Source organism: Saccopteryx leptura, chromosome 1 (assembly GCF_036850995.1).
Source record: "Saccopteryx leptura isolate mSacLep1 chromosome 1, mSacLep1_pri_phased_curated, whole genome shotgun sequence".
In the NCBI taxonomy this organism is placed as follows: domain Eukaryota; kingdom Metazoa; phylum Chordata; class Mammalia; order Chiroptera; family Emballonuridae; genus Saccopteryx; species Saccopteryx leptura.
This window is the reverse complement of record NC_089503.1, coordinates 180,166,206-180,180,412: the sequence shown is the minus strand read 5'-3', so window position 1 is coordinate 180,180,412 and position 14,207 is coordinate 180,166,206. Positions and strand designations below refer to the sequence as shown.

Below are 14,207 nucleotides of genomic sequence, written 5' to 3'. Positions count from 1 at the left end.
CATTTTAATTGTCTGAATACATCTTAGTTTTTCTTTTTTTTTTTTTTTAGGTGAGAGAAGGGGTGATAGTGAGGCAGACTCCTACATGCACCCTGATCGGGATCCACCAGCAACACACATCTGGGGCAGACGCTTGAATCAACCAAGCTATCCTCAGTGCCTAGGCCAATGTTCAAACAATTAAGCCACTGACTGCAAGAGGGAAAGAGAGAGAGATGAGGGAGATGGAGGAGAAGAGAAGCAGATGGTTGCTTCTCATGTGTGCCCTGACCAAGGGTAGGAGGACCCAGGACGCTCTATCCACTGAACCACCAGCCAGGGCCTGCATCTTGCTTATAAAGTAAACTGATGCCCAAAAGTTTGTTGTCCTTTTTGAATGTTTCGTTTAGCTCTTGTAAGAATCCATCAACATTCCCAAGATCTTTACAGTGGTCCAACAAAAGTTCTAAGGAAAGGTTTTCAAAGCCAAAGACTTTCACATTGCCAGATCATAGGTTAATTTTCTTTTTTAAAAAAATGATAGGCATAAATTGAAGCTTAAATAATATATCTCTCTAGCAGAGTATAAAGCTTTTATTTTTTGACATTTGTCTCATCAGATCAAGGATCATTTATTTCCATATAAATTTTAAAATCAGCTTGTTAATTTTAAATTCTTTTAAAAGAGGTAGTTTGATTATAAATGTCTTCTTTAATTTATATTTTAACTTCTTAATGTTTTATTTTCTCTTAAGAAGTAGATCTTACAGAACTTCTAAATGTTTTGATTTAGTCTTTTGCAAGTTATTCATTTGTTATACCAGAATATAGCATTTTACAAATATATTTACATATATTTACAACTGGTGAGGTCAGACACACATAGACTTTTATTTATTTTATTTGTTCTTAAACAAATTTCTGCCTGGTTGCGACAATTTAAAAAGGAAGCCACAATCACAATTCACAAACTGTGGTATGAAAAATAACACCCCCCCCAATCAAAAATGACCCAAACCCTTTCCATTTTATTCACTGGAAGACGAATAGATTTTTTGACTGCTGCTTTTTCACAAAATGGAAAAAATAATAACTTTCTTACCTTTCCTCTGGAGTATCTACATGAAATGTCCTCTCTATAACAGTAGTCCACTGGAGACATCTGATAATAAATGTGTTTGGCTTTGGTCGTTCTGTTTTCATCAACTGGCATTCTAGTAATAAAATAAAAGGTCTCTTTGAATATACTAATATTAAAACCAAGAAACAACAGTTGAGAACTATAGAGTTCTATTCCAAACAAAACTGTGACCTCACAGCATGCAATGGTTCTCCACTCAAGGGCGTTCACCACCTGACCTCAGCATCCTTTCCAATCCATCGCTCATTCTGGCCACACGCTCCATTAACCAGCTAACGTGGACTACGCAACTTTCCTAAATACATCTTGTTGCTCTTTCCTGTATCAATACCTTTGCTTTCTAGAATGCGGTCCATTTATTTTACCCTGAGCCCTATGCAACCACCTAGTCAAAAGAATACCTGCTCTTTAAGGGCCAGAGCAAAGCCTATTCCTTCCATGCAGCTATTTATAATAACCTGGTCCTAGACTGACCATGCCTGCATCTCCTCCCTCATCTTCTCATAACTTATTGTATCCCTCCTTTTTCACTTTGCATAGACTATCTTATATTATTATTTACCATTTAAAGAAGGTATCCTTATCTCTTTACCTAGATTATAAACCTTTTGATAGTTTACACCACTTGTAACAATAATCATCGCCCCTAGAGCCAGTCAAAAAGTAATGAATTCTGTCAGGGAGTATCTAGGAAGACCTCTAAGAAATGGCCCAAACAATGGCAGCTGAAAGTATGGATTCTAACACCAGTGTGTCTGGATGCAATTTTGTTCCCCCACCATGAACTATGCAGCCTTGCAAGTTAATTAATCCCTCAGGTCTTCAAGCACTAAATAAGAAACAGTAAGAGTACCGACACCATGGCATGAGGATTAGTAACAAATCAATGTAACGCTTAGCACAGCGTGTGACATGTAAGTTTTTAATAATGTTAGCTATTATTGGCTATTAGCTATTATAGGCCTGGACTGAACTGGACTTTGAAGGAAACGTGGTACTGGACAGTGAGAGAAAGCACACCAGGGTTGTCTACTGATGCTGCTCTTTTGAAAGAAAATAATTTTACCCCTGCTTGAAATTTTTAATGGTGTTTTCTCAGTGCTTACCTGTTTTATCCTATCTCCTTCATTAGCAACTATCAACTACCACTTTCATATCTTTATAAAACTAAGTCATTAATCACATTGATATTCTTTTTTTATATAATGAAAAAATCAGTTTCTAATTCAGTACATCAAAATAAAGAAATGAAATTAAAGCAAAAAAGAAAAATTTGTGTCAGGTTGGGATTTGTTAAATCTATCTGTGCCTTATTCTCCTGAAGTGTTTGGCTCTGCGCAGATTTGAGAGCACACCCACTTACCAGCTTTTCCAACCCTCACTTTGGTCTTGCAGACAATTTCTCACATGACATATTAGTTTTCTACTGTTTCATGAATGTATGTGTGGAGGACATAGTCTAAAGTGGCCGCCCGCATCAGATCCTGTGTAATCCTCTCCTTTTGAGTTTAAGCAGAACCTGTGGCTTGATTCCAACCAATAAAAACTAACAGAATATGGCCAAGGTGATGGGATGCCACTCTTGTGATTACTTGAGCTTATGTAAGACTGGACTACATTGGCCACAGATGGGAGAGAAGCTCTCCTGTTGATCTTGAATGAGCAAATGACCATGTCATAAACTGCTCAATGTAGTGGCAGGGAACATCAGGTGGCTAGGATCTGTGATCCACCTCTAGCCAGTAGCTAGAAAGAAGCAGGTGGCCCTGGCCAGTTGGCTCAGCAGTAGAGCGTCGGCTGGCGTGCGGGGGACCCGGGTTCGATTCCCAGCCAGGGCACATAGGAGAAGCGCCCATTTGCTTCTCCACCCCCCCCCCCTTCCTCTCTGTCTCTCTCTTCCCCTCCCGCAGCCAAGGCTCCATTGGAGCAAAGATGGCCCGGGCGCTGGGGATGGCTCCTTGGCCTCTGCCCCAGGCACTAGAGTGGCTCTGGTCGCGGCAGAGCGATGCCCCAGAGGGGCAGAGCATCACCCCCTGGTGGGCGTGCCGGGTGGATCCCGGTCAGGCGCATGCGGGAGTCTGTCTGACTGTCTCTCCCCGTTTCCAGCTTCAGAAAAATATAAATAAATAAATAAATAAATAAATAAATAAATAAGAAAGAAAGAAAGAAGCAGGGACTCCCAGTCCTACATCCACAAGGAAACAGATACTGCTTACCACCTGAATGAGACTGGAAGTTAATTCCTCCCTAGACAAGTCCCAGAGAAGAATGCTGCCCAGCCAGTTCTCTATATAGCGTTGTGAGACCCTGAGCAGGGGAACCAGATAAGCCATGCCTGGATTCCTGGCCACAAGAGCTGAGAGATAACAAGCGTGAATTGTTTTCAGCCACTGCATTCGTGATAATTTGTTATGAACTAATCCAAAGAGATCACTCACTCAAGGGTCTCTGCTTGGCTTCCTGCTTGGCTTCCTTCTCTTTTCTAACAAGCTTGGTTTCTTCTCTTTGCATGGTCTCAGCTATCATCTTTCAGCTCACCGATGTCAAAACCAAACTTCTTTCCATCTTGCATCTCTGTTTCAATACATGTGTCTAATTATACAGCAGATATTTCTACCTGGTTGAAGTACTGGTATCACACCAAAAACAAATCCACCAATCTTTTCCCCTAAATCTGTTCCTTCTCCTAGCTTCCTCATTTTTTCCCCATCATTCAGACTAAAAAGATGGAGTGATCTTCCTTTTTTGATGTTGGTAGCATTTGCTATTGCCTGGCTTTTCCACTGATACAATGCCACTTCAGACTGTCACTGCCCAGCGCCTAAACCTCCTGATGTGCCATAAACCAGACCTCATCTGATTCTCTTTGAGACCACTGTTCCATTCTGTTTACTTCTTACAAAAGTCCTATTAAGTTTCTAGCCAGCAGTTTGCTACACTGTCTTACACGTGTTTTTACATTACTTCGATGTCCTACCTAGACAGGACTTGTAAGTTAGGAATGACGTAACATGCATCACTCTTCCTCACAGAACCTATGATAGTGACAGAACATAAGGTACACAGTACATATTTGATTGACCAACTGACCAAATGGCTTTTCATGTAAAAAAAAATGGAGGACAGACACTTACTAGAGGAGCAGATCTGACAGAAAGACTGAAGAATAAACTATGGAGTAGACAGAAACAGGAAGAACAGAAAAGGAAAGAAAAGAAAGTTCAAATAAAGTTCACCTACTTCAGTGTTACTTAATGTGCCCATTGGTGATGTCAAAGTAACTATGATCACAGATATTAACAACTGTCTTGTCTGTTCACAAAATCCTACCTCTACTTAAACAAACAAACAAACATCTAGCAAGTCTTCTAACACAACTATTTTCTACATACCCTCTTCAAATTTTAATTAAAAATATACTGTGGTCACTGTAAAACAATAATTAAGACACAAAAATGAATGAGGCATTACTAGCAGAGGTATGAGAGAGTCATTCAAACATCTAAATAAACTGCTCACAAAAATTAAGGGATATTTCAAAATGAGTATGAAGCGACAAAATATCTCCTAATTTTTGTGAGCAGTATATTTGGACTCATATAAAATATATGTAAGGCAAGTTGCTTTTTGGGTTTTTTTGTTGTTGTTTGTTTGTTTTTTTGCAGTTTAACAGCCATAAAAAATATTTTGTGGTTAAAAAAGAAAAGTAACATGAAATTTACCATTGTAACCACTTTAAAGTATACATTAAGTAGGTTCACGTTGTTAATCAGACAGGTTGGTTTTTATACATATTTCTTCCTTTAGCTTGTACAAATTCATATTCAAGTCATCTATACTCACTGTAGAAAAACTCATTAAAAGTATAACTTAAATAAAAACACAGGTATAACTATTATTCATGTTTTTATGTATGTAGATTTCTGTTCCTTTCTAAGCATTTTTATTTTATTATTTTTATTATCATCAATTTTAGAGAGACAGAGAGAGGAAGGAAGAGGGAAAGAGAGAGAGAGAAGCATTCATTTGTTCTCCTTAGTTATGGTCTCTTCCCATATGTGTCATGATCGGGGATTACACGTTCAACCTTGTCTGTGTCAGGATGACATTCTAACTAACTGAGCTAACCAGCCAGGGCTCTAAGTATTTATAAAAAATGAGACTACAACATATGGACTATACTACATAAGTCCCTTGCTCATTTAATATGTTGTGAATATTTCTCATTTCATTACATAAGGATCCGTGTCACCGTATTTCATAGAGCTCCTCTGTTCACATTTGCCAGAGCAAGAAGTTTATTAATGATCATAACCCATGAAAAAAAATAGACATGAGTTACCCAGATGTTAAAAGATATCTAACAGTTTTAATATAGTTTACTATTAAATACTGTGTTGAAAGCTAAAAAATAATCATGAGCACTATTTTTGTTTTAACTAAGAAAACCTAATTTATATTTGAGATATGATGAAACTGGAATTCGGTAACAAAATTTTTAAACAATCCAACAAGAATGTATATTAGACTGTAAATTCCCTGAGGGGAAGGTTCATATTATTTGATAACCTAGTACTGTGCTTAAACAGAGCAGTTCTCAAATAATAAACATAATGAAAGCATATAAAACTAACAGCCAAATTTTACTAAATTTTTCTTGGCTAATGCCACATTTTCAAAAGCAGCTAAAACATAATCTACATGTAATAAAATAATTGATGCAGGCATGGATCATCACTGAGTGGTAATATCATCAGGTAAATATCTAATGAAGAAATGCATGGTGCTGAGGTATCAACCCACAGGTGATGTGCCAGCCCAATGGGGTCCTCAACTTTATAACGGAGAGATCAAGCTTCTACCACCTGACACCAGTGAACAACAACAGCGTAACAAATCTGTACCTCCCGATGTGATGTCAGAATCATCAAGGAAATAGTTTTGAAAGAAAGAATGTGAATCTAAAGGAATCTTTAGACCTAACTTCCTCCTTACAGGAAATAGAGAGGTAGAGGAAAAGTTAAATAGTATCTTGTAGAAATAATCATCAGCAAATTCCAGAAGAGTGATTGCTATAGAACAAACAGGGTAGTCTCTTTAATAAGTGAGTATAACTTATTATGGAATGGGAGGTGGGGATACAGGACATAGACCTTTCCTAGCCTAGAGAGAACTAGGAGACACATCCATCAAATGTGTGGTCCCTAATGTATCTGGTTGAAACTAGGCAGCTGTAAAAAATACTTAAGGCACCCTGGCCGGTTGGCTCAGTGGTAGAGCGTCGGCCTGGCATGCAGGAGTCCCAGGTTCGATTCCCAACCAGGGCACACAGGAGAAGCGCCCATCTGCTTCTCCACCTCTCCCCCTCTCCTTCCTCTCTGTTTCTCTTTTCCCCTCCCACAGCCAAGGCTCCACTGGAGCAAAGTTGGCCCAGGCGCTGAGGATGGCTCTATGGCCTCTGCCTCAGGTGCTAGAATGACTCTGGTTGCAACAGAGCAACACCCCAGATGGGCAGAGTATTGCCCCCTGGTGGGCATGCCAGGTAGATCCCAGTCAGGCACATGCTGGAGTCTGTCTGACTGCCTCCCCGTTTCCAACTTCAGAAAAATACAAAAAAAAAACCCAAAACACTTAAGGCAAAAACAGGGCAAATCAGAATGTGAATTAGTATCGGATAATATTAAAGATTTCTAAATTTTATTAAGTGAGATAGTGGTACTATAATTATGTTGGAAAGTGTCCTTATTGTTTAGAGATTCATACTCAGGTATTCAGGGGTAAAATGTCAGTATCTTCATTTAAATATGTGAACAAAATGGCAAGGAAAATGTTCACTGCTAATGGATATGTAAGAGTTCCAGAAGCTATTTTCCCTACTTTTATGTATGTCTGAAAATGTTCACGATAAAAAGTCAAAAATAAAAACTCCCTCCAAAATATTATAGATTCTTTCCTCAAAGTATGTACCAAAATAAACCAGAGAAGGCTTAAATAATTGAAAGTGGAAAAAACTTATTTTTAAAATATGTATATAAAGCATATAGATGAATATCTAAAAGATACTTCTAGCTGAAGAAACTTTATCACACTTAAAAGTTTCAGAATATTTCATTGGGCATCGAAGTTCAAAGGTATCACTGCTGGACTAACCAGTTTCTTTTCTATCACCTCTAAGTTACAACTGCAATGCCTCAAGCTTCCATGTGTGCCAATGGGACAATTTCTATTCATATGTTCGCTACTTCATAGTGGCTTATCAGTGCACACCAGGGTGAATGTGCAATAAATATACACAGATCAAGACGCACATGCACTGCCTGACCAGGCAGTGGCGCAGTGGATACAGCTTCGGACCGGGACAGGGAGGACCCAGGTTCAAGACCCCAAGGTCGCCAGCTTGAGTGTGAGCTAATCTGGTTTGAGAAAGGCTCACCAGCTTGAACCCAAGGTCGCTGGCTTGAGCAAGGGGTTACTAGGTCTGCTGAAGGCCCTCACCCCCAGGTCAAGGCACATAAGAGAAGGCAATCAATGAACAGCTAAGGTGCTGCAACAATGATTTGATGCTTCTCATCTCTCTCCCTTCCTGCTTGTCCCTCTCTGTCACCAAAAGAAAAAAAAACACACATGCACTGAATGCTGCTTTCCTCCCCTAATTGCCTGGTGCTCAAAACCATTACCTATAAACGTGGCCTCTGTTATATATCCTTTAACCAATTAGCTAAGCTGTGGCTTCCACCATCTCCTGAGATCGGCTTCTCATCAGATACCCTTTCCTTGTTCTCGTTTATTTCTTTCCTGCACCTGATGTTCTTGGCTCCCTACCTTTGGGTCACTCCCCTGTGGCCTTCATGACACCGACTGGCCTGGTTTTACCTCCAACTCAAACCATTCATCAGCCTTCTGTCTTAGTGCCTCTTCCTCAGAACTGAGCTTAGACTCAGACTTGTATGTTATGCTTTTTTTAACGATAATTTTGTCCTCCATTAAATAGATAAGATGCATTCATTCATTAAATAAATGTAGACATTCATTGAGTAAACAAATATTTATTGTGTGCCCACGTATGTGTGCCAGGCAACCATCCAGGCAATGGGGCTACAGCCGTGAACTGAACAGAGTCTCTATTTTCATAAAGTGTATGTTTTACTGAGGGGATGAATGGTCAAGCAATAAACAAGTAAAACAATTAATTTATAACATAATGGGTGCTTATAAGTACTATGAAGAAAAATCAGACCTGGCCGGTTGGCTCAGCGGTAGAGCGTCGGCCTGGCGTGCAGGGGACCCGGGTTCGATTCCCGGCCAGGGCACACAGGAGAAGCGCCCATTTGCTTCTCAACCCCCCCCCCCTCCTTCCTCTCTGTCTCTCTCTTCCCCTCCCGCAGCCAAGGCTCCATTGGAGCAAAGATGGCCCAGGCGCTGGGGGTGGCTCCTTGGCCTCTGCCCCAGGCGCTAGAGTGGCTCTGGTCGCGGCAGAGCGACGCCCCGGAGGGGCAGAGCATCGCCCCCTGTTGGGCAGAGTGTCGCCCCTGGTGGGCGTGCCGGGTGGATCCCGGTCGGGCACATGCGGGAGTCTGTCTGACTGTCTCTCCCCGTTTCCAGCTTCAGAAAAAAAAAAAAAAAAAAATCAGGCAGAGCAACGAGTTACAATAGCAGGGCAGTGGTATGTTTTGGAAACAAGAGTTGGGAAGGTGTTCCTTCATGAAATGGGGTACCTATGTAGGTATCTGTGGGAAGAGCGATCTTGATGGAAGGAGCAGGTGGTACAAAGACCCACAGCTGGAAGGGGATACAGATGTGCGTAAGGACTGGCAAGGGGTTCGGTGCCACTGGAGTAAGGGGAATTTGGGAACGGTAAAAGTGGAGGTCAGAAAGACCTTCAATGACTTGATAAGGATGTTAAATGTAATTCTGAGGAGGCTCTCTGCGGTATTTTCTCAATTCAGAGCAAAGTACATAATTCTCCCCCCAAAACAAACAAACAAAAATAACCCCAGTGAATTTTGGATGACTATAAACAAACAATCCTAATAATTTCATTAAAAACATATATAAAGGTAACCATAAGTTATCATTAGAATGTGACCTATCTGGAAAACCCTCTCTCACTTCCTGAAATTTTAGGAAAAGATAGAGATGTTTCTCTTTCCACTCAGGAATTCTGACTTCAAAGATGCTTTCTTCATCCCAAAGGTTTCAACCACAGCTATAAAGACGTCTCTGGGTCTCAGCACAAAACATTTCACTTTAAAATCTGTTATAACCGATGCATTGCAAACTAAATGAAGAGCATACTTCAGAATAATCAGCTCATTCATCATTAGCAGAAAAGAGAAAAAGTATCATCTTAAATCTTTGCCAATTTAGGTCAATAGAGAGACTTTATATTACATTTTTTCCCAAAATTTATTCTACTTAAATAATTACAACTAAGTCATTATTTGAGCATATTGTCAGTTGCTCCACAAGAATATTAAGATTTTATATGCATTATTTCTCACTAATCCTCCCAGTAAAGTTTGAAAGTCTTTTCATCATTCCTAGTTCACAAATAAGAAAATGGAAGCTGTTTGAATTTTAAGTTACCTGTTCAAAATCACCAACTCATTAAGATTATAAAATTGTGTCTCTAATCCAGGTTCTCTAGCCCCAAATTCTTAACTCTTCCCAGTATATTGTGTGCCATTTGAGGAATGTTAGCTGCTTACAAGAGAGCAACTAATGGTTTATTTCTTTATAACAAGCTTTATATACTTTCTAGGTTTTGGCAATTAAATTCACAGAAACAGGTGACATATAGAGTATTGAAATAGTTTCCCCCCAAAGAAAATTGACCAAACTTCTTGTTTAGTATCCATGCATTAAAAATAACTCCCCTCTATTGTAAGAATATTATCTCTAAAAACAATACAGTTTGATCATATGATTATAAGATAGGGGAAGTTCCAGGTGATAGATAAGCTATTAAGGAATAATTCCATATCAGTATTTATTTATAGGAATTACATTTAAAAAAAACTATCTGTCAATATCAAATCATTAGTAGGTTGAAAGCACATGCGAAATATTTGTTGGCCAAAATATTAAAAAACTAACAGGATTTAACATGGGATACCAGTTGCCTGGAGGCTGATAGAACTTGCTGAGGCTTGTCAATCTAAGCATGTTGATTCCTTAGTCATAATAAAATTTTCTGTAAGAATAGCCATTAGTAGGAAAAATGTAACTTTCTAAAGGCACAGATTTCCAAAGAGTTTATGAGGTAAACAGTCAATCTGGATATAGTACAGGCTAACAAAAATATTTTAACAAAATATCCTACTTCCACAGGCCACTGTGGAGCTTTCAAAGGGAACAATGCAGATGAAATAATGCTATTGAGAGAGCATAATATGTTTATTTTTAAACCCTTTCTAAGAGTATCCTATGGAGAGAGAAACCTTCTTAGTGTGCTTTTGGAAGCAAAAACGGTTGCTGGTTGGATGGTTTAATTACCATGAACCATTCTGGCATATTTCAAAAGCGTTGCCATTTTAAAACGCAGAAAACGTCTAAAAACGCAACCATAGTAATAGATTCCAAGTGCATGGGTTGGGGGGGGGGGGGGGTGAGGGAGAAAGACAATGACAAATTGGTCCAAAAGGACACTGAGACTTCATAGTTGGAAGACTATTGTGCTGACAATTAGTAACAGGAAGCAGAGCACAAAACAAATGAATGAAAAAAGCTGCACTTGCAGAGAAAGACCTTATTATAGTGCAGAAACATTATTGTAATCAGGGGCAATGTACTCTCCTCTACAAAACTTTCAAACAGACCTCATCTTTTTTCTCTGGACCTACATTTCATTTTTCCATTAGCATCAGCTTGATTGTGTATTCTTTCCAATCCAAAAGAATGTCTCTATATCTTCCCTAAATTCCAAGGCTTAAAGATCCTCCTCCTGACTGTGGCCTTGGGCCTTATTTAACTTTACCCAAAATATAACAAATGCTTATAAATGAACGTAAAGATGTAAGGCAGGGGTTGCGAACCTATGGCTCGCGAGCCAGATGTGGCTCTTTTGATGGCTGCATCTGGCTCTCAGACAAATCTTTAATTAAAAAAAATGTTAAAAATATAAAACATTCTCATGTATTACAATCCATGCATTTCCTACTGCTCATGTTCATGGTTGCGGGTGGCTGGAGCCAATCACAGCTGTCCTCCAAGACAACACCAAATTTTTATTGGATAATGCGTAACCTACACGGGTTGTTGTATGGCTCTCATGGAATTACATTTTAAAATATGTGGCGTTCATGGCTCTCTCAGCCAAAAAGGTTCCCGACCCCTGATGTAGGGGGGAAAAACAGAAAGGCAGTAATTTGGTGTATAACTGCAGAGATCAACAAAACAGTGACCCTCAAATCCAATTTGTTAAAAATCGAATGATCAGGGAATTCATACTAAATATCCAGATGGTTCCACCTCTCAAAATTAGTGTTTCTCCTATGACTTGTGTGATATATTTAGAAGAACAAGGCTGAAATCTTCACATACAGTCCCTCCTCTGCATTAAGTGTCCGATGTATTCAGAAGCTCCAAAACATATATTCCTATTGGAGGGGAGAATAGCAAGACTGGACCCATGATACTGACATTAGCTAGTCTAGAGATATGAGAAGCCCACACTTCTGAACTGCCCACTCTAGAAAACCTCTTGCCTCCAGCCCCTAGAAAGGCAACCAGAGATGCTTTCGTTAAGCAGGAGAGTCGGGAAAGCATTGGCATTGAACCCTGGAAGTCGTGGGTTTAGCTTCTAGTTCCATCACTTACTAGATGCATGACTACCGGCAAACTCCATGAGCCTACTTTCCCCAGCTGTGATGGAGGTATTATGGATCCTGCAAAAAATGTTAGCAGGATTAACCAAATGTATGTAGAGTGCTTAGCACCCAGGTGCTCAACAAGTGGTAATTATTGTTATTAATCCTCAACAGAATCAATGTTTCAAGAAACCCTCTGCCGGGGACAGGTAAATCATTGAGTTTTCAAAGAACTTTGAGAGATCTCTCATTCTAACTCCCTCACCACAAATGACAAAAGTCAGTCCCAAGGTAATTAAGTGACTGACCCAATATTACATAATGCCCTTCCATCAAATAATCAGTCACCTGGCTCCACCTCCATGCTCACACCTCTGCTATAGCATAAGTAAATACTGTTAAACAAAAACACCCCTTGAGAATGGTGCATCTGCCGTTATACTACCTACTGTGTATAACACTTGGTATAACGTGAACTTTTTGTGGGTGCTGATAAACATTACTTGGTGAGAGCTGTCACCTCTGACCTGTTTATATGATTAAATACATTCAAGCCAGGTGTTAGACCAGAGTCCAAATTGTAGTTAGACCACTGTCAGAGACTTGATTTGATACTCTGGGAAAGTAATTTGACTTCTCTAAGTCTTAGATTCATTAACTGGTTTTTTTCTTAAGGTACTATTTATCTCACGTTGTTCTTATCATGAAAAAATGTGATTGTATATAAATAAAGCACTTCATAAAAAGCGGGCTCTTTAAAATGTCAATTCTCTTCCTTCCTGAAGTCCCTCTTAACACCTTATGTATTAATTATAAGTAAGATGGGATTAAAGCACCAAATATGATAGGCAGATAATCACTTTTAATTTACAATGTTAAAAATTACATAACTTCTTTCTAAAATGAAAATGTAAGTTAAAAAATAAATATTAGATAAATAGGTAGATATTGACATTAAACTTAATGATAAATGAACTGTCAATCAATGCGTATAGTCAGAAAAGTGTGCAGAGAGAATGATTTTTACCCATCAGAAATGGAAGGGTGTCATGCAGGAGGAGGCTGGGCTCAGCAATAAGACAAAACAATAAGGATCCTTGGAACAGAACAGGATCCCTTAGCCTACTGATGTTGGGGAATGTTACACAATAAATAAATTCTTACCTGAAAAACTAAGAGCTGTTGACAGTAAGTGGCTTAGTGTAAGAAGGTATGGGTGCATCCACCACAGCGGCTTGCTGCACACAGCTGCGGAGTCCTCCCAGCACCCCCCCCCCCCCTCACTGGGATTCCCGCCTCCACCTCACCTCTCCTACCGAGAAGTCGAGAAGTCGTCGGGTTTGTTCTAAATCAACAGATAAAGACATAACTGGATTCTTTTCCGAAAACCTTTTTAGCTAAAGAAAAAATATTGCCTTGAAGAGAGGATTTAAAAACAAACTATGCATTTGCATCAGTAAAATTATTTTATCTTCTATGAGGAGAGAAGACGGGCAATGCTGTCACAACAGACAATGCACATGAGCCACTGGGCTTGCGCCTCAGACCCTGAGCAAACAGGGTCCGATGTGCTCATGGCTTTCTGTGAAATATTTCAGTGCGGTCTTTACCCGTCACTTAACTCTTTCTCCTCCTTTGATATTGTTCACTCTATACAGACAGGGATTGAAGAAATAACGTACCACCTGGGGCTTTCATCTGAGCATTTCATATCCATTTAAAGCTACAATTAGAGATTCAACTGATGTTCAAATCAATGCTACTCCTGTCACCTGAAATGTACTTCATCTTCTGAAATGTTGCTGTTTATCCAAAACTCAATTTCCAATGAAGCTTTTGTAAGGTCCGTGGATAATGGGGAATGGTCACGTGGGGAACTCAGACCCGGGAACTTTGGCTAGGACCGCCCACAACCAAGCTCACCAAAAGGAAGCTTCACAGGAACTGTTTGGAAAAAAGAGATCGTCTGCCAGCCAGTAGGATTTCACCATGTCATGTTAGCTCCACTTCCCTAGAGGGACCCTTTAAATATCTCCCACACGGTTTAATCTTTGCAACTTCCCTGGCCTCCATCTTACCTCGGGGCCAGGGAACCTTGCCGGGCGGGATGCGTGCTCTGTACTCAATAAAGCCGTTTACTATTCCACACTTTGTGGCTCTAGCCCCGTTCCTTCCTTCTCGGCGGGGAAAAATACCTTACAGCTTTTTTTGATTACGTAGTCCCTAATGGTATCTTCCTTTCCCAAACCCTTACTGAATATGTAATATGTTCTTTATAA

General features: G+C 39.7%; 1 protein-coding gene across 12 annotated transcripts in view; it reads right to left on the bottom strand.

Annotated features, from left to right (window-relative positions):
• The window catches only part of AKT3 (AKT serine/threonine kinase 3), a 349,859-nt gene that overhangs the window by 195,109 nt on the left and 140,543 nt on the right, over window positions 1–14,207 (bottom strand). For all 12 annotated transcript variants that reach the window (XM_066382128.1, XM_066382081.1, XM_066382072.1 and 9 more), the window contains one exon: window positions 1,082–1,193. In XM_066382128.1, the coding sequence (XP_066238225.1) occupies window positions 1,082–1,193 (112 nt within the window). The remainder of the gene's footprint in view (window positions 1–1,081; window positions 1,194–14,207) is intronic.